This window comes from Acomys russatus, chromosome 14 (genome assembly GCF_903995435.1).
Source record: "Acomys russatus chromosome 14, mAcoRus1.1, whole genome shotgun sequence".
NCBI classification, from domain to species: domain Eukaryota; kingdom Metazoa; phylum Chordata; class Mammalia; order Rodentia; family Muridae; genus Acomys; species Acomys russatus.
This window is the reverse complement of record NC_067150.1, coordinates 54,520,910-54,545,050: the sequence shown is the minus strand read 5'-3', so window position 1 is coordinate 54,545,050 and position 24,141 is coordinate 54,520,910. Positions and strand designations below refer to the sequence as shown.

At 45.3% G+C, this 24,141-nt stretch overlaps 1 protein-coding gene across 2 annotated transcripts in view; it reads left to right on the top strand.

Annotated features, from left to right (window-relative positions):
* Map2k5 (mitogen-activated protein kinase kinase 5) overlaps positions 1 to 24,141 on the top strand; it is a 223,863-nt gene that overhangs the window by 22,095 nt on the left and 177,627 nt on the right. For both annotated transcript variants that reach the window (XM_051156630.1, XM_051156629.1), the window contains exons 4-7: positions 12,081 to 12,150; positions 16,506 to 16,546; positions 17,459 to 17,526; positions 23,613 to 23,661. In XM_051156630.1, the coding sequence (XP_051012587.1) occupies positions 12,081 to 12,150; positions 16,506 to 16,546; positions 17,459 to 17,526; positions 23,613 to 23,661 (228 nt within the window). The remainder of the gene's footprint in view (positions 1 to 12,080; positions 12,151 to 16,505; positions 16,547 to 17,458; positions 17,527 to 23,612; positions 23,662 to 24,141) is intronic.

Sequence of the window (24,141 nt, the reverse complement as noted above, 5' to 3'; positions counted from 1 at the left end):
TATCTGTGAGTCTGAGGTCTACATAGTGAGTTCTAGGCCATCCAGAGCTACACAGTGAGGCCTGCTCTCAAAAATAAATAAATAAATGAAAATTAAATAAACAGAACTTGGCTCTGAAAAGGATTTGGTGTGGAGTGTAGAGGTGTGAGAAGATCCCACTAGAGGACTGCATTTTCATTGTAAGAACAAGATACTGCAGGTTAAGCTTTCATATGGAATTCATATGGCGTTCATAGGCTTTCATATGGAAGCATGCTGAATCATCACCCCTCCCCCCCGGCATGCAAGGATGTGTTGGCTTTAGGCCAACCCAAGTCTAAGTTTTTATCAGTAATTTAAATAGATTTTTGTATTAGACCTGAAAGTGTTAGCTTTTTAATTGAAAACTTATCAATTATTTAAATCACTAGCAGCCCGAGGCTGTTAATTTTATGAGTGCTGTAATAACAGCATACGGTGGTTTTTGACACATGTGAGGCTGGGCCCATCGTACGGCAGAGAGGGCATGTCCTGGCGGCAGGTTGTGCGCTGTTAAATAATAACCAGCGAACAAACTGAAGGCTGCCATCGCACATCAGGACCGTTTCGTAGAAGTTATTTAGAAGTTGTATTCTTTTCTCCATTTGATATATTTTTAAGAGATAATGAGAAGAAAACAAAGCTATAATAAATTGTCTTTTAAGAAAATGTAAAGTAATTTGGTCTCCAAGGAGATATTTAATGTATTGAGAGACTTCAGCAGCCAAGTGTTATTACAGCAGCGTGGTGATAGCTCTCTGCATTTTGTTATGAGTTTGTGTTAATCAACAATCTGCTTTTATAGCATAGTTTCTTGTAAGTTATACTGCTAGAATATTCCACTTCTGGGATCATGGCTTCTCCTCTGACACTATTGTATCTTTTTAATTCCTCTATAAAGTATTTTTTTAATTAGAATTTGAAATGCTTTATTAGAAAAACATACAACCTACAGATTCTGAAAACTAAATACCTGATCATTGCGAATTATTTAAAGGACCCCGTTAGATAGTCCCTTAATGTAGTTTAAATTTTGTTGTTCTTATTTTCCCCTCTCATCTTTTAGAAAGATTGGAAATAGGGTGGCTGCTGTTCTCCTGCCATGGAGGCCGTTTGCTGATCTGGTAATGGTAACCTGTTCTTTTGGGTGGCCTTTCCCTGAGGAACCCAGCAGTCCACGGTGCAGCTGAGAATGATTCATACTTATTTCTGCTCAGTCCTGTGTCTAGCAAAGGACTTTTCCCCATCAGATTCCGCTACCCCTCCTCAGCTGTGTGAGTGGAGCAGCGTATTAACAAGAATGATTTTCTTCATTTTCCCCACTCTTTCTCTCTTATTTCCCCACATTGCCGGAGAGTTCAGGATGAGTTTTACTGTAATGCCTCCTATTATAGCAGGGACCTTGTGTTTCGATGGAGTGTAAGTATTCCCTTTGGTATACTTGACCATAGTGTACCTTGTTAGACAGTGGGCACCGTCAGGGAAAAGCACTCTTTGACCTTTGGAGCACCCTGTAAATTGGGCTGTAATTATCTTTACCCTGGTCTGCATAACTGGGAGATTGCCTCTAGAATCGTGGTTAACTTTAGTAGAGCTGGAGGGCACCTCAGAGGTCTTGTGTGCGCCTTCGTTTTACAGGTAAGCACACAAGCCTTTGACATCAGCGTCAGAAATATGTTACGGGTCGTGAGTTTGGACCAAGGAGGCCTGGACAGAGACCCCATTAGACCCCCAGCTGCTTCAAGTATGGTTTTTGTTGTGGTAGCTAGTAAGTTTTACTGAGAAAATTTTGCACATACTATTTTTTTTTTTGGTTTGTTTTTGTTTTTACTCCAGTGTCTATGCACCTAAGTTCAAACAAAAATGAAAAAAAAAAATGTGGTCTTGGGAAGTTTGAAAAATATTGCCCAAGTTTTACCACAAAGTGTGCTGTCTGTTTGGGAGTATAATGTTTAATAAGCCTAGGGCCTTTGCTGGAAGGACATTTTCTTTACAGAACATTGTCCATATGGTGCTTTTAAGTGTACTCTTTAGTGAACAGGGTCTGTCTTTTCAGGGGACAAAGTCAGCTCAGCCCTCAATAAGTGGTTATTTCCCAACTCCATGGCATTAACAAATTAATTATGCAGACCGCTCTTCATACTGGGTGGAGATGATGAAGAGAAGGGAAACCAGAACTGTGGTGGCTGAATCAGAATGGCCCCAGTGAGCTCACACACTTGAGTAGTTACCAGAGAAGGAAGTGTAGCCTTTTGGAGAGAGTGTGTCTCTGGGGTGGGCTTTGGGGTTTCAAAAAGCTCAAGCCAGGCCCGGTCTCCCTTCCCTCTCCCTCTCCTCCTTCTCTTCCTTCTCCTCTTTCTTCCTCCTCCTCCTCTTCCTCCTTTTCCTCCTCTGTAGATCAGGCTGTAGCTCTGAGCTACTGCTCCAGTGCCATGCATGCCACCATCCTCCCCACTATGACAATAGACAAACCCTCTGAAACTGTAAGCAAGCCCCCAATGTTTTCTTTCATAAGAGTTGCCTTGGTCATAATGCCTCTTGACAGCACTGGAACAGTAACTTAAGACAGAAATGGGCTGGGTGTAGTGGCGCACCCCTTTAATCCCAGCACTCAGGGAGGCAGAGTCAGGCAGATCTCTGTGAGTTCAAGGCCAGCCTGGTCTACAAAGCGAGTCCAGTACAGCCAAGGCTACACAGAGAAACCCTGTCTCGAAAAAACAAAACAAACCAAACAAACATACAAAAAAGACAGAAATGGAAAGAACTTGTTCTAGACATTATTCTGTTTACTCAAATAATGACCACAAGCCACTAGTAAAACCAAAAATACTTTGTGTTTTTTTCATATATTATTGCTTTAAATGAGAATCCCAACATTCTTTCTTACCAATAAAGACTGAGGAGCCAGATGCTTGGGTGAAAACCTGCTAGCTCAGAGAGGCAGAGAAAGCACCCACCTGACCTTCCTACTCAGCTTATGTCCCGATGGAAAAGGCCCAAAAAACTCACTAGCTCAGCTGACAGCCCAGGAAGAAAAGGCCAAAAAACCCAAGACTAAAGACTGCTAGCTCAAAGCTCCAAAAGCCAAAGACCAGGGAGCTGTGGAGCTAAAGAGTTAAAAGCGAAAGAGCTCCTTCTATTTCTACACACTGTCTTAAACACCCCTCAACTCAAAAGTCCCTCCTCCTCTTTAATCCCTGTCAGCTAGTTTCTTGCTCTGCCTTTTGACCTAGGGTTAACTTGATTGAATCCCATGTACAGAAAGCTCTTGGATTAAATGTGTGTGCTAGAGCTGGCTATACCACACCTCAGTCACCTGCTTACAGTAAACAGAAACTTCTTGGATTAAAGGTGTGTGTTAGGGCTCAGCCACACCAAGCAAGATACAGGCTTTTACAGTTTACAATCTCAGGGATCACAGTAGGATCATATCTCCTGTAACAGTACACACACACACACACACACACACACACACACACACACACACAGTGGAGAAATAATGAGAGTAGGAAGAATAAAACTTATTTGTAGAGCCAGATCATCTTACTTTCCCTTTCTGTGTTACCAAGGACATTTGGGGGGTCTCTTGAAATAGAGATGAAAATGTCGTAGCTTCTTATTTTTGCCAACCTTGTGAAATAGCTTGGGGCATCCCTGACATCAAGAAGGGATTTGTTGTGCAGCTTTGAAAGCAAAGGAAAAGCACAGGTAGGCTCAGCCTCCGTAGCACCAGGAGACTCTGCAGCTCTGCTGCAGCTTTGACCCACCAGTGTTTTGACAATGATATGACTTGCTTATGTTCCAGAGCTCTGTCTCTGGAGGATGCGAGTAGCATATTTATAAGGGATTGTCCCACTTGGCCTCCTGTCTCCATGGCCTGATAGTCTTGTTCTATTGACGTGGGTGGCGTCTTCAGAGAGGATAGCAGAGCTTCTAGAAGTCAAGTGGAAGGTTAGTTTGGACATGGCCTCAAGCTAATCACCCTGAGACTCAAAGCTTCATCTGAGGAGTCCATTCTGAGTGTGTTCGACCCATGGCTCTGCTAATTTAAATCTCTAATACCAGGACACTTTACCTGAGCTAAACTGAGTCACACCTGTTGTGGGCTTTCCACACTTGTCTGGAGTTCCTTAACTAGCCAAAACCAAGCGGTGTCATTACTAAACATGGTCAACTTGCTATTGTGTTCACTTCCAAATCATTAGTGGATGTGTGCGTGTAGTAGTGTTAGCCTGGAGGTGGACCTCGGAGTTGGTCTCTGTTGACTTTTTCACTGGAATCCTGATTCTATTGTGACTTTCCTTTTCCTTGCCCATGACCACCACATTTGGGCCCTTGGCATAGAGTCAGTTAAGGAAGAGTCTCCTTGAGCCAGGGGCTGTGAGCTGTTAGGGAACCGGGTGATTTGGAGCCATATAGTAAGTGTTAGTTACTAACTGGTACGCAAAATAGATTGGCATCAGAGCAACTTCTGTTGACTGGGGTGGTTAGGTAGTTTGTGAGAGGTCAGTACTTGGAGGAGACACCTCGTAGTGTGTGCTATAGATAATAGGGGAAGGAAGGTGTGGTCGGTGGGCCATCTCGTCTACAGGACTGGGAAAGCTAAGGAGTTGACTGCAGGCTGTGGACAGCTTGTCAACTGTTGCTGTAGTTACCGACAGAGCTACTTATAAAAGGAAATGCTTATGCAGTGGCCAAACAGGAGTGTGAAGGTTTAATTATCAGTAGGTAACAACCAACATGCATATTCCTTTAAGTGGGTGCCTTACTCATAAGTCTGTCTATTATAAGGCATGTGAGAGAGATTGGGGAGATCGCCCTGTTGTAGATGTGTGTGTGTATACTGGAGGGCCAATACAGCTTTTGTCTGCGAGAAAGTTTGGAACAAGGTTCAGGGGCAGCACTTACGTGCCTGATGGCTCCCCATTTCCATCCTGAAAACACCTGCAGCAGCTGTTTTGTGGGGGCACCATCCAGTAGTTCCTGAAGGGCACGGAAATGTGAGGTTTCGGTTCTTTTCCCAGAGGTTCACATCAGGCCACATAGCACATATCATCCCAGGAGCTCCAAGGAGTCCCTCAAGCCCACAGAGATCCCAAGGGATCCCAAGCCACGAGAGAACAAAAGACTTGAGGCGTGGCCCCTGCCCTCGATGAGCTTCTGAAAGAAATCGGTCCTCCCAGCACCTCTTACTTTGTGTGTTGGTATATAATGCTGTAGTGATTGAGGATAAGGGAGGGGATGCTGACAGCTTCAGGAAGCAGTTGGCTAACCTGCCTCTGTAGTGGGCCAAGTGCTTCAGCAGGCTCGTCCAGAGCTTCCTGTGTCATCTGTCATTAGGAACATTGTCTTTCTGGGTTCAGGTGCTTAATAGTATGAGGCTCATAGTCCTGTGTCTTTTCTTTTTTCCAAGTACTTTATAGAAGGTTTCTCATGTACCAACTTTTTTGATCTTCCTAATGACTTTAAGGTGAATGAGGCAGGTAATCTCCCATCTTTATAATAGGATAGTGGGACACAAACCAGTGTGACTTTCCTTAGGTCACAACCAAAGCCTACCTGTTCTGTGATTCACTCACTCACCCACACAGCTAGTTTCTAAGAGCCAGGATGTACTGGGTGATTCCACACTGGCCACGCACCATGCTAGACGTGGGCACAGTGAGTGTGCAATCCAAGCCCTCCCCTTCTCTCAGTGCACACGTACTTGCCTTCTGTGGCCCTGTTGAGGCGGCAGCGGAGGGAAAACCCAGGTCAGGACAATAAAAGCCAACCCTTACCAGGTAGAATGACAAATGATAAGTGCTGAAGCATAGGGTGCCCCGTGAGCACTGCAGAGCACTTCCATCTGTCCTTGAGGACAGAGGAGGCCTCCTGAAGAGAGTGGCGGCCTGGTGGAATGGACAGGGCCTATGGGACTGGGAAGGGTGTTCTGGGCAGAGGAACAGTGTGTTTAACGGTTTAGAGGTGGAAGACTGCCTGGGGAATTCAGGAGCCACTGCCTGTGATTCAGCGTGTGTGGATAACAGAGGAAGGAGCGTGTGTGATGGGCTGTGGAGAATGGGGGCTGGAGCATGGCTGGCCTTAACTCGAACGCACAGGGGAGTGTTGTTGTAGCCACAGCCTATTTCTCTGGAATGTGCCTTGCAGAAGAATCCTCAAGCACAAGTGTGATATGGGCTATTTCAGGCCAAAGACGGTGGTGGCTACAGGGGTGTGCGAGGTCAGAAGATTTGGGAAGAGGGTTAGTGAATGACTCCATGTCGCCGGAATGGGAAGAGAGGATCGGTTCAAGACATTAGTGCCGGCATGTAATGACTTGGTAAACCCAGATTGCCAAGAGTCTGCCTGGGATCTGAGGGAGGGTAGAGAGGCAGGGCATTCGGTTTTGGATCATAGCATTGGGGAAGGCTTTGGTCAACCAACTGAATATGCTCCAAATCTTAGCAGAGACATCTAGCCTGGAAATGAAGATTTGTGACTTGCAGGTCCTAGTTAGTCTCCATGACTCCACTGGTGTGGAGACCTGGGAAGTGGTGGGACGAGAGTGCACAGTGAGAAGGGAGGATTGCTCCAGAGCCACAAGGACCTCACCTATGTCAAGGGGACACTCCAGGAACTAGAATATGGGTGGCTGGCTAGGGGAGGGTGCCGGGGTAGTGGCAGGTAGGGACATGTCTGAGCAGAGGTTCCCAAGGGCAGTCAGGGACTGACAGAGGGCTTTGTGTTCCTCCGCTGAGGAACATGGCTGCTCACACACATCATGAGAGCAATGACTGAAGAAGCAGAAGCGCCCAGCTAGCTCAGCAGTCTATTCGGTTAACTCTGTTTAGTTAACTGTTTGGGGGGGATATGAGACGCACCTACTTTTTAATTCTTAAATAGTAAGCGTGTGTTTTCAGCACATATTCTAGAATAAAAACATTTTTTTTTTTTTGGTTCAGTAATACCTATGTTTATTGGTAAGCCATTTTTCTCCCTGTTAAACAGAGATGAATAGGGTAGAGGTATGGGAAATTGAAAACTTATGTGGTATGTAGTACTGAGCCTAACAAGTGCAGGTGTTTGGGAGAGTGAGGGTTGTCTCTCTCCTTAATAAAGAATCTAAGCCTTGTAATATTAAACTGTGTTGTTTTAAACTCCGGTTGTTGGTTTTTTTTTTTTTTAATACAGTAGAGTTCCATCAAAAATTTAATTATTGATCGAATTGTGCTGTTATAATGAGAATTGGGTTCATAACAAGCAGGAGCACTGCTTGATAAACTTGCAAGCAAACAAAGCCAAAAATTGTTCTTATTATCCCTTGTTGACTCTGGCCTTCTTTTCGAGATTAATTATATTTTTGGATAACTACACTAAACTCTACCACATCCTTCTTCAAACTGTTTAAGGGTTTTGAGGAGCATCTCAGAGAGGCTGGGGCCAATCCAAGCCTGGTACTAGCGATTCCATTAGCTATGGTAAAGCTGATCAATCTTTTACCCCGTTAGCATTATTGATTATTGCTGCAATTACTGCCTGTAATGGATGATGTGAAGGCCAGCTGAAGCAAACACGCTTTGTAACTGCTGCCCGTGGGCCTGCTTAGTCTGGGCACCTATTCTGTACTTTCTATACGTAATCTTAGTGTTTTACGTGTAAGAGTGTGCCCAAGGTAGACCATGTCTGGTGTGACTTTCTGGGTTACAAAGTCCCTTCACTAGTGCTGCCACTGCAGTTTAGTTTGTGAGTCAACAGTCACCCTGGTGGAAAGTGAACATTTTCACTCTCATCTGGATGCTGTGGTACCGAGGAGGTTGGACGACTTCCTGAAGGCTGTGCACAGTAGTGATTGGTAGAGTCGGGGCCAGCCCCATTTCAGTTAGTATAAGCGTGTCAAGACACCTACTATGAAGCCGGGCGTGGTGGCGCACGCCTTTAATCCCAGCACTCGGGAGACAGAGGCAGGCGGATCGCTGTGAGTTCGAGGCCAGCCTGGTCTACAAAGTGAGTCCAGGATGGCCAAGGCTACACAGAGAAATCCTGTCTCGAAAAACAAAAAACAAAAACAAACAAACAAACAAAAAAGACACCTACTATGTGTGGAGTGTGTGTTGAAGAACCAGAAGCCAGGACATGGTAGATGGTCACTTTGTGGCCTTTCTTTTCCACTCATGTTAGCTATCATGGTGTCTGAGGTGTGGGCTTTCACTGTTACTACTTGTCTTTTGTTTTGATCAAGCCAGAGTTTTGCATTTGCCATCACTGATTAGTATTACTGTTCAGACCCAAATGGAAGAGAATAAAGGAAGATGGTAGATACTGCAAAGACAGAGGACCATACTTCATCCCAGCTGCTGTGAGGTGGCTAATTTATGGACTTTGGTGGTTTCTTCTGAGGCTTACAGCACTCCTCTGGCTGGACTCTATCTTATGATGCAGTGGAGTGACACACCGCCTGGCAAGGCAGCATTGCCTCACTGGTGCTCTGTGTCAGGAGAAGCCCTGGTGAGGCTCCAAGGGATGAGCCTCCAACTCCAGCGTGGCCTGCTCACTTACCTGGCCGCAGCAGCACTAGCAGCCTAGGTGGGAGTGCTCTGGGCCAATGAATTACCCAGGCCCCAGGCTGTCTCCTCACCTGCAAGGAGTGCCGCATATGCAGCAGCCAGAGCTCAGCCCTGGGCCCTGTGGCCTCTGGCCCTCGGCAGCCCCACTGCTCAGAAGTCACTTGTGCATAATGTGCTCGTGCCATGGGCCTGGTTGCTGCTACCCATTTCTCTGTGTGTGTCCATCTCTACCCTGATATGTCAGCAGGGGAAAAGGCACTTGGGTTTGGGAGAGCTGTAAAAAAGTAAAAGTAAAGCCTAATTAATTGTTTGAGAGAAAGTCTTAATCAGCACAGTGTAGACCACTGCAGAGGGATTCCGTCAATCACCCTTAGAGTACAGAGGGCTGGCTATAGATCGCCTAAATTTTTCACAATGGTTACAAACATATATGCAGTTTTCCAGTTGATTTGGCACAGTGCTAAGATGAAAGCGAAAGCTTTTTTTTATTTATTTTGTGGGGTAAATAAATAAAGCTGGAAAACAGGTCAATTTCATGCATGCAAGGTTTTATAGTAGGGAGAAGGCATTGCACCTGTTCTGACCCTTCACACTTGAGGCTATTTGTTTTCAAACTTGACCCCAAGCACCAGTTTCAGACAACTCTATAATTAGTTTGTTAGATAAAGCATAAGGATATTTTTTTCCCTGATTTCTAGGACCATGGCAAAGTAGAAACCTACTGTACATAGCAGTTAATTAAAGAAAAGCATTAACTATAGGCACCACCACTGCGCTGTCTTGTATCAGTATAAAAAGGCAGGAATTTTTTTGACAGCCACTGATTGGAAAGTTGCTTGCAGCCGTCTAGAAGCAAGGGTACATGCTGTGGATCAATAACCGGCAAATTTCCCATTAAAAAGAATACCTGAGCAATGTTCCAAATAGCCACTGGCATCTTAATTTTCCACGGAAACCTCGAATACTTGTGTGCCGAGGACAAGTCATTTTCGGACAATTTTTCCAGACTACTTGTTAACAGTTATTGCTGTCCCAAAAGGTTGACAGCCGACATGATTGATATTTCACTTACCTGTCGTCACCGTGTGAGTAATGGCGAGTGCACTTCATTTCTGGGCTTTTCGGGAACAGCCTCTGTTGCCTTAGTGTATTCCAGAGTGATTTGCACATGTTTACGCTGTGCATGTTTAAGTTTTGAGGTCCATAGGAAGAGAGAATTGCCTTCCTTTACAGTTTGAAAGCCACTGCAGGGAGGCTAGGCTCATCCAGGACATTAGCCACCTGTCCCTCCGGGTTCCCTCCCCTGCTGGTTCACTTTCACCTTCCTTGTTTACAAAAAGCCTTGCATTTCTCAGCTTCTAGTCCTCCTCACATCGGTGTAGACTACTGAGGTGTCTGCACATTTCTGGGGAAAAAAGATTGATTCTAAAATACCTTTAATGTATATAGCACCAACAGAAAGATACAAGTTTTTAAAAATTTATTTATTTTTATTTTATGTGCATTGGCATGTTGTCAAGCCCCCAGGAAGAGGAGTCTCAGACAGTTATGAGCTGCCATGTCGGTGCTGGGGATTGAGCCCGAGTCATGTGGAAGACCAGTCAGTGTTCTAACTGCAAAGCCATTTCTCCAGCCCCAACATACAAGTTGTTTTTTTTTTTTTTTTAAATGTTAGTAATTTTCAGGACTTTTCTGAAATTGTGGAAGTTAAGTGGTTTGTGTATGTTTAAATATACAAACAGCAAAGATGAGAAAAGGAGAGAGAATTGGGTTTTTTGATAGGCCCTTAGAATGAAGTCAGGGGCAGGAGAGATGGCTCAGCAGTTAAGAACACTGGCTGCTCTTCTAGGAACAGAGTTTGATTCCAAATATTCACATGGCGGCTCACAACTGCCTGTAATTCCAGGCCTTTTTTTGATTTCTGCAGGTACTAGACACTAGTGGTACACAGACATATATGCAGGTACGCACCCACACCCACACCCCCACAAATATGTGCACATACAAAAAAAGTTAAAAGAACAATTTAAGCCCAGTCAGTGATTTTCACTGTAGGTATTTTCTTCATGCACATCATTTTCTTATTTGTTCAGCTTAAAAGAAGCATGAAAAGGTCCAGAAGCCGTCTCCTGGCACAGGTGCACATGTGTCCACGCAGTATTCCAGAAGCCGTCTCCTGGCATAGGTGCACATGTGTCCACGCAGTATTCCAGAAGCTGTCTCCTGGCACAGGTGCACATGTGTCCACGCAGTATTCCAGAAGCCGTCTCCTGGCACAGGTGCACATGTGTCCACGCAGTATTCCAGAAGCCGTCTCCTGGCACAGGTGCACATGTGTCCACGCAGTATTCCAGAAGCCGTCTCCTGGCACAGGTGCACATGTGTCCACGCAGTATTCCAGAAGCCGTCTCCTGGCACAGGTGCACATGTGTCCACGCAGTATTCCAGAAGCCGTCTCCTGGCACAGGTGCACATGTGTCCATGCAGTATTCCAGAAGCCGTCTCCTGGCATAGGTGCACATGTGTCCACGCAGTATTTCAGAATCCGTCTCCTGGCATAGGTGCACATGTGTCCACGCAGTATTCCAGAAACCGTCTCCTGGCATAAGTGCACATGTGTCCACGCAGTATTCCAGGAAAAAGGGCAGCACCTCAGCCCAGTGTCAGTGCTTTGGGCGCATTTTATGAAGGGCAGTGAGCTGTTGTTTTACTCAGGGTCTTATGTTTTACGTGCATAGAATTTTACAATGAGTTTTGATTCATTTTAAAGTGTGCCTAAGCCAGGGTTGGTGGTGCACGCCTTTAATCCCAGCACTTGGGAGGCAGAAGCAGGCCCATCTCTGTGAGTTCGAGGCCAGCCTGGTCTACAAAGTGACTCCAGGACAGCCAAGGCTAACACAGAGAGGCCCTGTCTTGAAAAAAACAAAACAAAACAAATAAAGTGTGCCTAAAGCTAAAGTACACATCAGAACTCGGTTTGCTAGGAGGAGACTAGCTTTTTACACGGGGAGTCTCTTGCCCATGGTTTAGTAATAAGTTGTTCACTGGTCCCACAGTCTCTCCAACTTCTTGATCTCTGTTACCCGAGGTTTTTAGCACAAATGTGCTGCATGTTTGATTGACATGTGGATTCAAGCCAAATGTCGAGCCTATTCAGTTTGCTTTACAGCTTTCAGAGGAAAAGGACAAGAGGCAATTTGAGTAATTTCTATCAAAATGTTTTTGTATATTTAAAATATATGTCATTAAAGTATGTTAAATACTAACATGGGTTCTTAGTTAATATTGTTCGTCTTAAAGATAAATGGTGGTATGGACGACAACGCCATACTAGACTTCCAGACCCTGCATACACTCACTGTAGTAATTTTGTTGTGCCAATAGACAAAACGTCTTCTCAAGGCTGGTTTGTGCATACCAGCCATTTACAAAAGTGCAATGAACTAAACAGCCTGTAAGTGTCTGTCCCAGTGTCCGTACCTTACTAAGTAATCTCTTTCTATTATCTCTTTGCAGTATTATTCCACAGTAATGGAACAGCAAGTAAATGGCCAGCTAATAGAGCCGTTGCAGATATTTCCAAGAGGTAATGTTGAACAAATTCTAATCAACAATGATTATTTCAGCAAACTGTTTCATCACCAGTTATGTTTTCCAAAGGTTTAAATGCACATAACATGATGTCTAGCTCTTAATTTAAAAAAAAAAAAACAAAAGAAGTATTCATTATCATGGAGTATTGCAAGCTATATTTTAGTTATAGCAGATAAAATATCTAATCTACTAGAGTAAATTAAACTAACTAGATTGCATTTTGTTTTGTTTTGGTTTTTTTTTAAGTACACACTTATATTCGCTTAAAGAACTCTTTGGGAGTTCCTATGATTCTAAACCAAGGCAAATGGATGACTTTAATTTAGATTTATAAATTGTGGCTCACGATGATGTCGAGAGCTGCTATTGAGACGAGAGCTGTCAGCTGGTGCAGAAACTATGAAAAATGGGGATTTGAGGGCAGAGCTTTGAACAGAGCTTGGTATTTGTCTTGGGGTGGGGGTATTTTGCAAATAATGGAACCTCTTGATTAAGTCTCCAAATACATGAGCAGATTAGAGTGTCAGTGAATTCTTCTATGCGGTCGGGCAGTGCCAGCCTTGTATCAGCTGTAGTTGTTCAGTTGTGCAAATAGTCCCTCAAAATTTGAATAATGATGAAAAGAGGGACTTTGTTATATAAATCAGTTTTTAAACCATTATTTTCCCCCCACTTGAAATCTATGTTTTCTATCTAATGGCACAGACCAGGAAATCCTCTAAGTAACTCTTCTAGAAATAGCTTAATTGAAATAATTAAAAGTTAAACTCACCTTCTTTAACTAATACTGTACAGATAATCATGGTATGAGTTTTCCAATTAAACATTCTAGACTTTCATTACCTGTAACTCAGAACTTTGAACGGCTCAATTAACCAGTGGGCTCTATTTGCAGAGATGGTCTCCAAAGGCAGCTGGCTTGGCTAGCCAGGGAGAGATCCAGGTTCAAGTGCAACATTCCTCTTTTGGGCGTTTGTGTGGGCAGTGGAACTAGAGGATTCTTTCATTATTAGTAAGAACTTAATGAGGGGCTGAGTGATGAGATAAAACTGTGCTAGTAAAGATCAGTGGTCATCCAAAAGAAAAGTATGACTAATGGGGTTCTGTGGTGCTTGACTGAAGAGGAAAGCAGGGGAGGCCCTGCTGGTGGTCTTGCTTTGTTTTTTTGGGTTTTGTTTTTGTTTTTGTTTTTGTAGCTGGCCCCTGACAATGACACAGATTCTTCCCTTGTTTTCATGTGACTGCAGAGTCGAGGCAGACTTGAAAATTATTTCCTCCATAAAGAACAGTGCTTTACAGTGCTTCAGAGCTCCGTTATGGCAAAGCCAGGCACAGATCCCAGAGAACCTGATGGCACACTGGAGGGCTTTTCCTCTCAATAAGCTGCTCCCTTCCCTCCGTGGGAAGGCTTTTCACTTTAGTCCCCTTCACTCTCAGGCAACCCTGGGCAGGCTTTTCACTTTAGTCCCCTTCACTCTCAGGCAGCCCTGGGCAGCATTGCTGTTTGTTTGCTGACCCTCGCTAGTGCTGGCAGCCATTCTGAGAGCACTGCTGTCTTTATGTTTCTCCTAGTAGTTCCATTGTATGGACTGTTGAGGCCCAGAGAGGTTAAGGAACCTGTGAGTCACACGGTGCCTAAGTGTCTAGTGTACTCTGAGTGAGACATTGGTGCAAGTTACAGTTGATTTCTGGGGAAAGACATATAACTTCAAGTTCTAGTGGGGTATGTGGCGGGAGTTTGGAGGATTTAGTGCAGTGGTTCTCACCCTGTGGGTTGGGAGTCGAACAACCCTTTCACAAGAGTGGCCTAAGACCATTGGAAAACACAGATGTTTATATCATGGTTCATAACAGTAGCAAAATTTAAGTTATGAAGTATCAACAGAAATAATCTTATGGTTGGGGGTCACCAACGTGAGGAGCTGTGATAAAGGGAAGCAGCATTATCAAGGTTGAGGACCGCTGGCTTATCGTAAGAGTGAGGAGAAGAGGATGCTTAAAGACAGACCTGTGATGCTGGTATCATCTGCTGCCCCAACACAACACCTATGAGTAATAGTCTCTCCAAGCCACATTGAGAATTTCAAAATGTGAGTTCATCCTCCTTTCTGGGGTTCTGTGCTGTGCTGCGATTTGGGTCTTTTGGGTTCCTTTGATTGTCTTGGTGTTTGCTGCCTGACTGCCTACTGCAGACGCAGATGAGCTCAGGTTACATTTTGTCAACTTGACACAAAACTAGAGATTCCTGGGAAGAAGGACCTCAGTTGAGGAATTATCTCCATTCGACTGCCATGTCTATGGGCATTTTCTTGATTTCTAATTGATGGAGGGGGACCTAGACCTCTGTCTGCAGTGATAGCCATGGGCACACTTCCTGGGTTATGTAAGAAAGGCAGCTGCCTGTGCGTCTGGAAGCAGGCCACTAAAGAGCCTCTCTGGCCTCTGCTTTGGTTCCTGCCTCCAGGTTTCTGCCTTGGCTTCTCTTGATGGACTGTACTGTAGCCTGTAAGCTGAAACACCCCTTTCCTCCCCAGGGTGCTTTTGGTTGCGATGTTTATCACAGCCACAGGGGTGCTACTTGGACAACACGCAACTAGAATGTGGACTTGGCAAGAGGTTCCTTGTGCCTTCCTAGTTGGCCTCAAGCCCTATAGGGTCTGTGCCTGGGCCCCATGGTAAAAAGAATCTTTAGACTGAGCAGGTTGACGGGGCCAGAGACAGTGACCCTACTCTAAGGATATCGTCTCCTCATTTCCACTAGCGCTGTTGTCATGAGCAGTGTCCCACTCCTAGTGCATGGCCAAGTCTTCCCTGTGGCTCAGAGCTGTGTTAAATATTAATAAGTATGAAAATTGGCTAGCATTACAGTAACGGCCTTCTTAACGTCAGGATGTATGAGGCTGCTGGGGTTTTTAATGCAGCATGGCTGTTTAGATTTCTAGTCACAAAGGTTTGAAGAGGCAGCTGAGAAGAAAGCAGCGTTGAGGTTGGAGAAGGCGGCTGGCTGGAGGCTTTCGCATTCCTTGGCCTGCCACCTTTTTCCTGCACCGGTCACTGCAGAGTCTGAGGGAACACTGAGCGTCCTTCAAGGGCTGGGCACCAGATGTGTACAGCTGTTGTTTTGCTCAAAGATCTAATATGCATTTTAAGGAAAGAAGGTTTGGAGTCTTAATGTATTAAGTATCTTATGCACTTAAAGTTTTTTTATTTGGTTTTAAATACATTTTTGGAGATAATAATCTAATAAGTTCATTTTAGAATGTATTTATTTACTTTATTTTATATATATGTGTGTGCCCAAGTGTCTGTCTGTATAACATGTTGTGTATGGGAACCGGAGTTAGAAATAGTTGTGAGCTACCATGTGGGTGTTGGGAATCGAACCTGGGTCCTCTGTAGGAGCAGCCAGTGCTCAGAACCTCTGAGCCACCTCTCCAGCCCTAATAACATAACAAACTCAAGCTTACTTGATGTTCCCATAACCTTATAATTATCTTGCATATCATCTTAAACATCTTGACTTCTGTTAGCAGAAACAGAGAAAGAAAAAAAAAAATCAAGTCCTCCCTTTCCTAACAATCAGCCCCTTAACACTCTACTGTAGGATACGCCAGTACTTGAGCTGAATTGGTCTGTAACATGGATAGGAAGTTTTGTGCTTTAAACATGGTGATGAAGAAGCATTTGCAGGGTTAAAAATGTCTCACTTGTAGCCCAGGGTGGTGCTGGGAAATCCCTGTCTTTTTTTTTTTTTTTTTTTCCTGGCTCTATGTTACCTTCAGAGCTAAACATGAACAGATAATCAAGATTTGCAAGAAGCCTCATTAAATTATATATCTGTTTTAATAAGTCCAATTGCTTATGGCTAACGCAAAACTTGAATACACTCAAACTTGTATATCCCATCTTGGAGTCCCTAGCCATTTTTTTGGCATTCAAGGACCCTCTCCCTATCCCTCTATGCCTTTAAAACAACAAAAGCAGAAACCCGCTGCTTCGCACGCCCTTTGACTGCCTTGTGCCGCTCAGTAGAGTGAGCGAGGGAAGGCTGCGGAAAGCTGAGCCGTGAAGGAGTCTCATCATTTTAGCTCAGCTAACGTTTTGGTATGTTTTAAGCAGAAATTGGAATTCGTATGAAGTGGTGTCAGCTCTGTGCATTTATAAACGCTCACTCCTGCAAGTTAAGAACCCGGTTCATAATTCCCACCCTGGGTCTTGGGGGCCACTTTTCAATCATTTCTCTCTGCTAATTTTGGTGTCACCCTCATTTCTTTTTAAACGATTCATTTTGAGCAAATTTGTAAATGGCCCTGATGTGTTCTACAATTTAGTCAATTACTGTTTCAGCCTGCAAGCCTCCTGGGGAACGGAACATACATGGCCTGAAGGTACGAATTTCAATAATTGTTTCAGTAAAGTTAGATGGATTTGTAATGCTGTGTTCCACTTATTGAAATGTCAAATAAAACTGCACTTTCTCAAGCTCTGACAAGCAATCTTTCCCCCCATATTTTGAGTGGTGGGGGCAGAAGGGCCGCATCTGTGTTTGCTGTATTTGTACCATGTGGATGTACTTGGATCCTGGGCCTTTGGTGCTGGCTCTTTCAATTATTTGGAGTTGTTTTGTTGGTCAGTTTTTCTAGGATGATCCTGGGGTCTGTTCTCCACAGAGATTGATTTGAGTGAGAACATGGCCTTCATTTTGGTGATTAATAAAGCACATAAGCATATTGCACACAGGGTGCCCCCTCCCTCTACTCTCCACATATTTATGCTTGAAACACATATCTAGTTAATGGCTTTTCATTGTTCTGAGTGTTTTAAATTCTAGATTTCTGCTCAAGGCTTCACATCTGAAAGAAAAGCGCCGGCTATTTTATTAGGCTCAAGTGTTCTATAATTAATTACTTGGACCTCATTTTCTCGTGAATGAGAAGCAGTTGTAGAGTGGGAAGGGGGTGGCATCCTGAGGTTTGCTGCTCACCCCTTGACACAAGCTGAATGTGGGTCCGTGGGCATCCTGCTTTTATGTTGTTCTAGACAGCAAACTGAGGCTTATACCCCTCTGTTTCTCTGTTTTCAGTACAGTGTTTGAATGATGCCAGGGACGGTGGATTATGTAATATACAGGTTGTACAGTTCTGTAACCTATATACTGAACACACTCCAACTGTGGGTCTGTCTAGCAACAAGCTAATTAACCTTCATAGTGAGCTGAGACATTGTATCGTGGGTTATAGGTTAATTAGAACTGTGTCCTCAGAACACAAGGCTGATCAAACTTCTCTCTTTACTTATAGGTGAATACACGGCCTGGGCCATCTCAACATACCAGCCCTGTGGTCTCAGATTCACTTCCAAGCAATAGGTAAGGACAAACAAGGGAAGTGTGCCTTGCTCAGGTCTTCTCAGGGATGGGGTGAAGGGTCAGGTGGGGGGCTGGGAAGAGGCTTGTGCACCACTTGTCTTTTCTATAAGACAAAAAGTATAGTTGGCTGTAAAGAAAAGTTGACTGGCTAACTAGCCCTTGCTGCATATTGGCTGGAAAGAAGAAGAAGAAGAAGAAAAAAAAAAAGACTTAATATAGGTAGGTGAAGTTAGAGGCAGGTGAGGTGGCTCAGTTGACACAGTGCCTGTCGTGCAAGCATGAGGGCCTGCGTTTGGATTCCTAGCGCCCATCTAAAATCCAGATGTGGCAGCACATCTTGTGACTCTGTTCTGGGGAGGTAGAGACAGGCAGGCCGCAGGAGCTCACTGGTCAGCCACCCTCGCTGAATCCAGGAGCTGCAAGCTTAGCGAGAGGCTCTATCATAAAAGACAGACTGTAAGCATTGAGGAAGACGCTGTACATGAACCTGTGGCTTCCACATGTGCACAGATATGTGTACTTACTGCCCCGCCCCCGACGCCTTCTACACCACTCACACTCATACACAATAAATAAATAAACAAATACTAAAGATACAAAAGATGACATTGACATGTTAAACCGTTAATTTTGTTCTAGAGTAGTTTTCCCTGAGTCTCCAAATTATATAGCCTGTTCTGCGCCTGTTTCAAGTCTTGATCCAGTTACAAGCTGTGTGATGCTTATTAAGTCTTTCTTGCTTGCCCATCTTTTGACAGTGTTATTATCTGCTGGCATCTTTACCAGACAGAGTCAGGGAAAGAGTCAGATGGTGACATTTAGCTTGACCGGCAGTGCTGCTCATTAATGGCATCTTTGGTTGTCTGTGAGATTCTGTAACAGGAAGCTCATCCTTGTTAATTCATGCTAGCATCACCCCACACGGGGACAGACCCTCTCAAAGTCGTCTTCTCCGCCTGAACTTAACTGCCATGCCATGACAGCACTCAGGTGTTCAGTTAGCCTGCCAGTAAACACCACAGCCCTCAACTCCTGATGCTGGCAGGAGGTTGCTCTATATTGCACTCATAGTGGTGGCTGAACCGTTGACAGACCCAGGAGACCCTTCTTCCAGCCTGCACTGAAGGTTCCAGGCCTTTGGACCTGAGTCAGTGTGTGCGTAGAGCTGGGCACCAAACGGGTTCTTTGCAAGAGCAGCAAGTACTCTTAACCATTGAGCCATCTCTCTAGCCTGTATTTTTTTTCTTGAATTTTTGAGACTCTTGCTATGTAGCCCAAATAGGCCTCAAACATGTGGAAGTCCCCTACCTTGTCTTCCCAAGTGCTAGGATTACTGGTGTGTGTCACCATACTATCTCCACAATTCCAGTTGACCTAAGGGCCTCCCAATAGGCTCCTCCCCTAAAGCTGCTTCCCTGGGTACTTTACTGTGGTGCCAGTATCTCCCTACTAAGCTTGCTGGGAATGCGGTCTCTTAACAGTTGATCCCATCTTAGAGTACAGGTAGCGAGCTAGTCACCAGTGGGTCTTCTGCATGGTCTTATGGGCCAGGTGTTTGCTTCTCCACAGTGTGCCTGGCCCTGCCAGACACTGCCTTGCATTCACTTTCTTCCATATTGCCTGGACATGGGAGCCATGCTCCTGCAGAGTGGAGGCAGGTGGGTGGAGGACTACATGTTCATGGAGCTCCTGGAAGGCAGAACATTTCGCTGCTACCACTAATTCCAAAAAGGATGGTGTGCATACAAACGGCCAGTGAGCCCTGGGCCAGGACAAGGCTTTCCCCTGGTGCTTGAGATTATGCTTTCATTGTGGCTTTTAAAAAGCCAGACGGAGTTGCAAAGACTTCAAATCATAGAAGCAGTGTCACTTGGCAGTCTTCCACAGCCATTGTAGCTGCAAGTGAGGATTAGCTTGCTGTAAAAACCGCCATGTCTCTTGGTGGAGCATAGTAAGACTCCTAAGTGGGACGAACTTCACCACCTGATCATCTTGCGGCTTCATCCGCCATCTTCACTGGGGATATGGCAGCCTCCTAGATAGTGAAAGTAGGCATTCCTGTCCTGGGAAGGATATTAATTGAAAAAGTCCTGCAGGTGTTTTAATGTGTTACCCTATATAGGCCATGTTCTGTGCCCTGGGTTGATAACTAATCTGCAGGTATTTATCGAGGGCCTCTTGCCTATTAGGTGCTGTCTTAGGAATATGGCGTGGCAACAGTGAAGTGAAGGAAGCAGGTGTATGCAGAGAGAAACGCTAGTCAGGCACGTGGTTGGATAGAGGTGAATACTCAGAGCAGGCTTGCTGGGGAGCACGACGTGTGTCAAGCCCCGACACACAAGGAAGACCAAGTCCCATCACAGGAAAGACGTCTCAGATGGGGGGGGGGGGTTACCTAGAAAAGGCCCTGAGGCGAAAGAGCTCAGCATGTTTCTAAGTAGGCCGACTTGACAGGGCACAAGGAGAGCGGATGAGTTAGGGCAGGGGTGTGGGAGGTTGGGGAGAGTAACTCAAGTGATGGGAGACAAGGATGCAGACAGGAGTAGGTCATGTGGGGCTTGGAAGGTCCATCGGTGCCTACCTTTCCTACCCTGGCCTGGAGAGCCAGAGAGGGCTCTGGTAGCAGAGGGCAAGCCAGCCCAGCTTTCAAACTCTGCCTGTGGGGAGCAGGAAGAGGGAAGGCACAGCCTTGTCCTTCTCCCTTTTAATGCTTGATTCCTGTTCTTTGACAAAAGGACACCCGGGTTCTTCCCAACAACCCTAGGCAGGCATGGACTTCATGGGCCCAGGCTGCCCCTTGTTTCATCAGGTACATCATATGAGGTTCTTTCTGTCCGAGCTGGCATTTGTCACCCTCCAGCACCCACTTGTAAAGATTGAGTTTTGCCCCCTTCCAAGGGACTCTGCCTCTGCCCATTTGCAGCCTCTCTATGGCTGCACAGATGCTTTAGGGAATTGCCAGCCCCTGTGGTCTCCTCCGCCTTAGCCGGGACAACCTGGCCACTTGTATCGCTCTGCTCTTCTTCACTGTGTGGACTACCGGAGACAGCGAGATAGCCCACTCTGTTAAGATACAAAGTTTGAGGGTTGAAGCCCCAATGGCTGAGTGCTACTCTTCCCACCCCCGTCTAAACTAGATAATACAGCTAGACACCGCCTGCCACTGGAATAGTGATCCCTGTTATTTTGAAAGCATTAGTTGTTCTTCGGCACAGGTGAATGACCATTCGTTAGACTGAGCTTATTAACGCACACAGTGAGCCTCGGTCATAACTACTGAATTTGAGTCCCACTGCCTTTCTGAACAGCTTAGCCTTCTCCGTCTGTAACATTAGGGCAGTGTGGCTCTCTGTCTATCCACCACAAGTCTAAGATTGACAAAGCTTTGTTAAGGAATCACAGTTTGGTTCTTGGATGAAAGGCATTTTGTAAATGCCACGAATTAAAATGTTATTATTTAAGCTTATGACATAATAGACTGTCTGTGGGGGAGAGCATAACCAAGGCTTTCTTTGGTTGTTTGTATCTTTATAATAAGCAGAATAATCAAATTGGAAGTCATTTGTGGAAATACAAAAAATTAAGTATTTCTCAGACGTGTGTGTGTGTGTGTGTGTGTGTGTATGTGTTTGTTTAAGTTTAAGGGATAGTCTGAATTTGGACAAGAGCTGTGCCTTTTCTCTGTAAATTGGGGATAATAGCTGTACAGAAGGGAGCTCCTGTGAGGGCTAACTCAGGAGGACATGCTGCAGCGCTGCTACACTGCCTGGCACTGCTCCGCATTCTGTGATGGAGCTGCCACGACCATGTTAGTAATTAGGCTGCTCTTGAGGCAGCTGCTCACTTGTTGGTACGTATTGCATCTTTAGTTCCAGTCTACAGAATTCTTGACTGTTCCCCTGGGTTGGTGAGACTGTGGAGGACGTCATCACCTGCAATCCTTAGGTGAAGGCCTACCTTAGACAGGTTTAAAAAGTGGGAGCTGAGGCCCAGTAGTCTGTGTGGGCCCACAGCAGAATTGTGCGGGGTGTTCAGAGAGAATAGTAATCAGCTGAAGGACTAACCTGAGCCCGGGATCGGCTCGAGTCTTATGTACTAAAGGTGTCATGTGGAACGCCAGTGTGGCTCACGGCAGTCCTGATCTGATTTGCTTCCTGACGTATCTGCCCTTTATGCCTTCTCATGTTACCACTATACCCTGCCACAGAACAGCGGTGGCCACCATTTCTTGAATACTTAGCACTTGGCTGTTCAGGGCCAAGGAGGGAAGGGAGTGGAATAGAACGAGCTGAGGTCTGTGTTCTCAGGAAGCTTTCAATCTTGAGTGAATGTGGGAGAAGAAAGAGCCATATGGTAAAGACCAAAGGGGGCAGTTTATCTGGCAGAGAGCACAGAGTGGACAGTTAAGGATAGAGCTGGCCAGCTCTATATTTTAAAGAATAGTAGTTTTGGAGGTGCTATTTTTAAAAATTATCTATCTGTCTGTCTGTCTGTCTGTCTATCTATCTATCTATCTATCTATCTATCTATCCGTGATCCGTATGCCAGTGTTTTAACTGCTTGTGTGATATCTGTGAACCATGTAGATGCAGTGCCTTGAGAGGCCAGAAGATGGCGTCAGACCTGTTGTGAGCCACCATGTTGGTTCTGGGAACCAAACACAGGTCCTTTGAAAAAACAGCTAGTGCTCTGAACTGCTGACCCATCTTTCCAACCTGGGAGGTGCTATTTTATACCCATCCCTTGCTACTTAGTAGGGGAACTTCAGAGTTTCATACGCCATCCCTCTTTCGTAAACATTTTGACTAAACAGCACTAAACTATCTGCAGAAATGTTTTCATAATGTGTTATCTTCTGCTACTATAACAAATACCCGAGGTAGTCAGCTAATAAAGAAGAAACAGTATAGACAGTTTCAGTCCACATTTGCTCCCACTGATTTCTGCCTGATGACAAGGTGGTATTCATAGTGGGACCATGTGGTAGAAAAAGCTGGTCACTTTCTGGTGCAGGAAGCAGAGAAAGGCAAAACCAAGGAGGTGGGTATCCTACGATCTCCCTGGAGAGCATGCCCCCAACAAACTTAAGCATCCTACCGGGCTCCACTGTTGGAAACTACTGCTGTGGGCAGAGCCTGTGGGAATCACCCTATCTAACTAGGTAGTAAATAGCCATATATGTTCAGAGAGCATTTTAATAATCACCAACTAATAATGGAAGCTGAGCCTTCTAGGAAAGCAAAGGAAAGGGAAGACAGCCTCAGTTAATTGGTCTGACTAGTAAAAACATGCATGTGGTGTACAAGACAGTGCTGTTGGGTGGCGTTTCATTTGCCTGCTTACCTATAATGTGGATATGCTGACTGTTTTATAGGAAGAGGAACTGCCTTTCCAGGAGGAGAGGTAACAGGTCCTAGGTCCCATGGCCGCTGAGAGTGGCTACTGTGTGTTTGTCCCACTAACTCTTGCCTGTAGTACAAGACTGGAGGGTAACCCATGTGTTATTTGACATTTGGAGTTCTGTCATCTTTGCTGCCTGGGAACGTTCTGAGAAGGCGTTTCATTGTTTCATGCATCACAGGTGGGAAGCCACTTGGGAGCTTCCTGTCCCTCTGTGTAGCCTGCTTCCGGGTCTGAAGCCTCACAGGGCTTCCGTTCTCCGTGATGCCATTGGCATTCTACCATTTACTTAAACACAAGAACAGCAACCAAAGAAAAGCCTCTTCTGCAGGGAAAGAGAACAGTCTACCTCAAAGAACAGGCCTGTTTTAGTCTGGATGATGATGATGATGATGGTGATGATGATGAATTATTAACAAGTTCTCACATAGCCTAGCTGGCCTCAAGCTCCTTATGTAGGTGAGGATGACCTTGAGCTGCTTGCTGCTCCTTCTGCTTCCTGGGATCATAGGTGTGCACCACCCACCACTCTCGCTACGCGGTACTGAAGGACAGCCTCAGGGCCTGGTGCGTGCTAGGCAAGCAATCTGCCGCCTGAGCCATGTCCTCCGCCCTTGGTCTGGAACTTGCAGTGGTGGTGAGAGGTCTTCTGACCTTGGCTCCTGACAGTATCTTTTTCTTTACAGCTTGAAGAAGTCCTCTGCTGAACTGAGAAAGATACTGGCCAACGGCCAGGTAGGTATTGTTGCATACTGTAGTTCAGAATTGTACTCTGTGGCTGTGTAACCATAGTAGCACCAAATGATGAAGGGTCTCCACATGCCCTCTCGTCATAAATGAATGCCAAAGCTTAATGTGATCGGCAGAACGGTCTGCAGCACGTTTCTCCACCTGGGCTAATGGGTTCACTCCCAGCAGATTGAGGCACTGTGCACACACCGCACTGCCATCTCGGTTTAAAAAAGCCAATCAGTTCGGAACAAGCCGTCATCCAGTGGGTTGTTGACAGGCCCTGTGTTTTGAAGTGACTGTTTCTTTCATGATCTTTGGGGACAAAAGGGAAAACTGTTACTTTTCCAGCCTCAACTCCTCTTTTGTCCGGAGACCAATATTGGTTTTTGTAGGGATTGAGGCCAGGTAGGGCAGACTGTGGCACATGAGACCCTGGGCTTCAGGGAACCTTGCTTGCTTTGTTGACGGGCCATCTGAAACTGA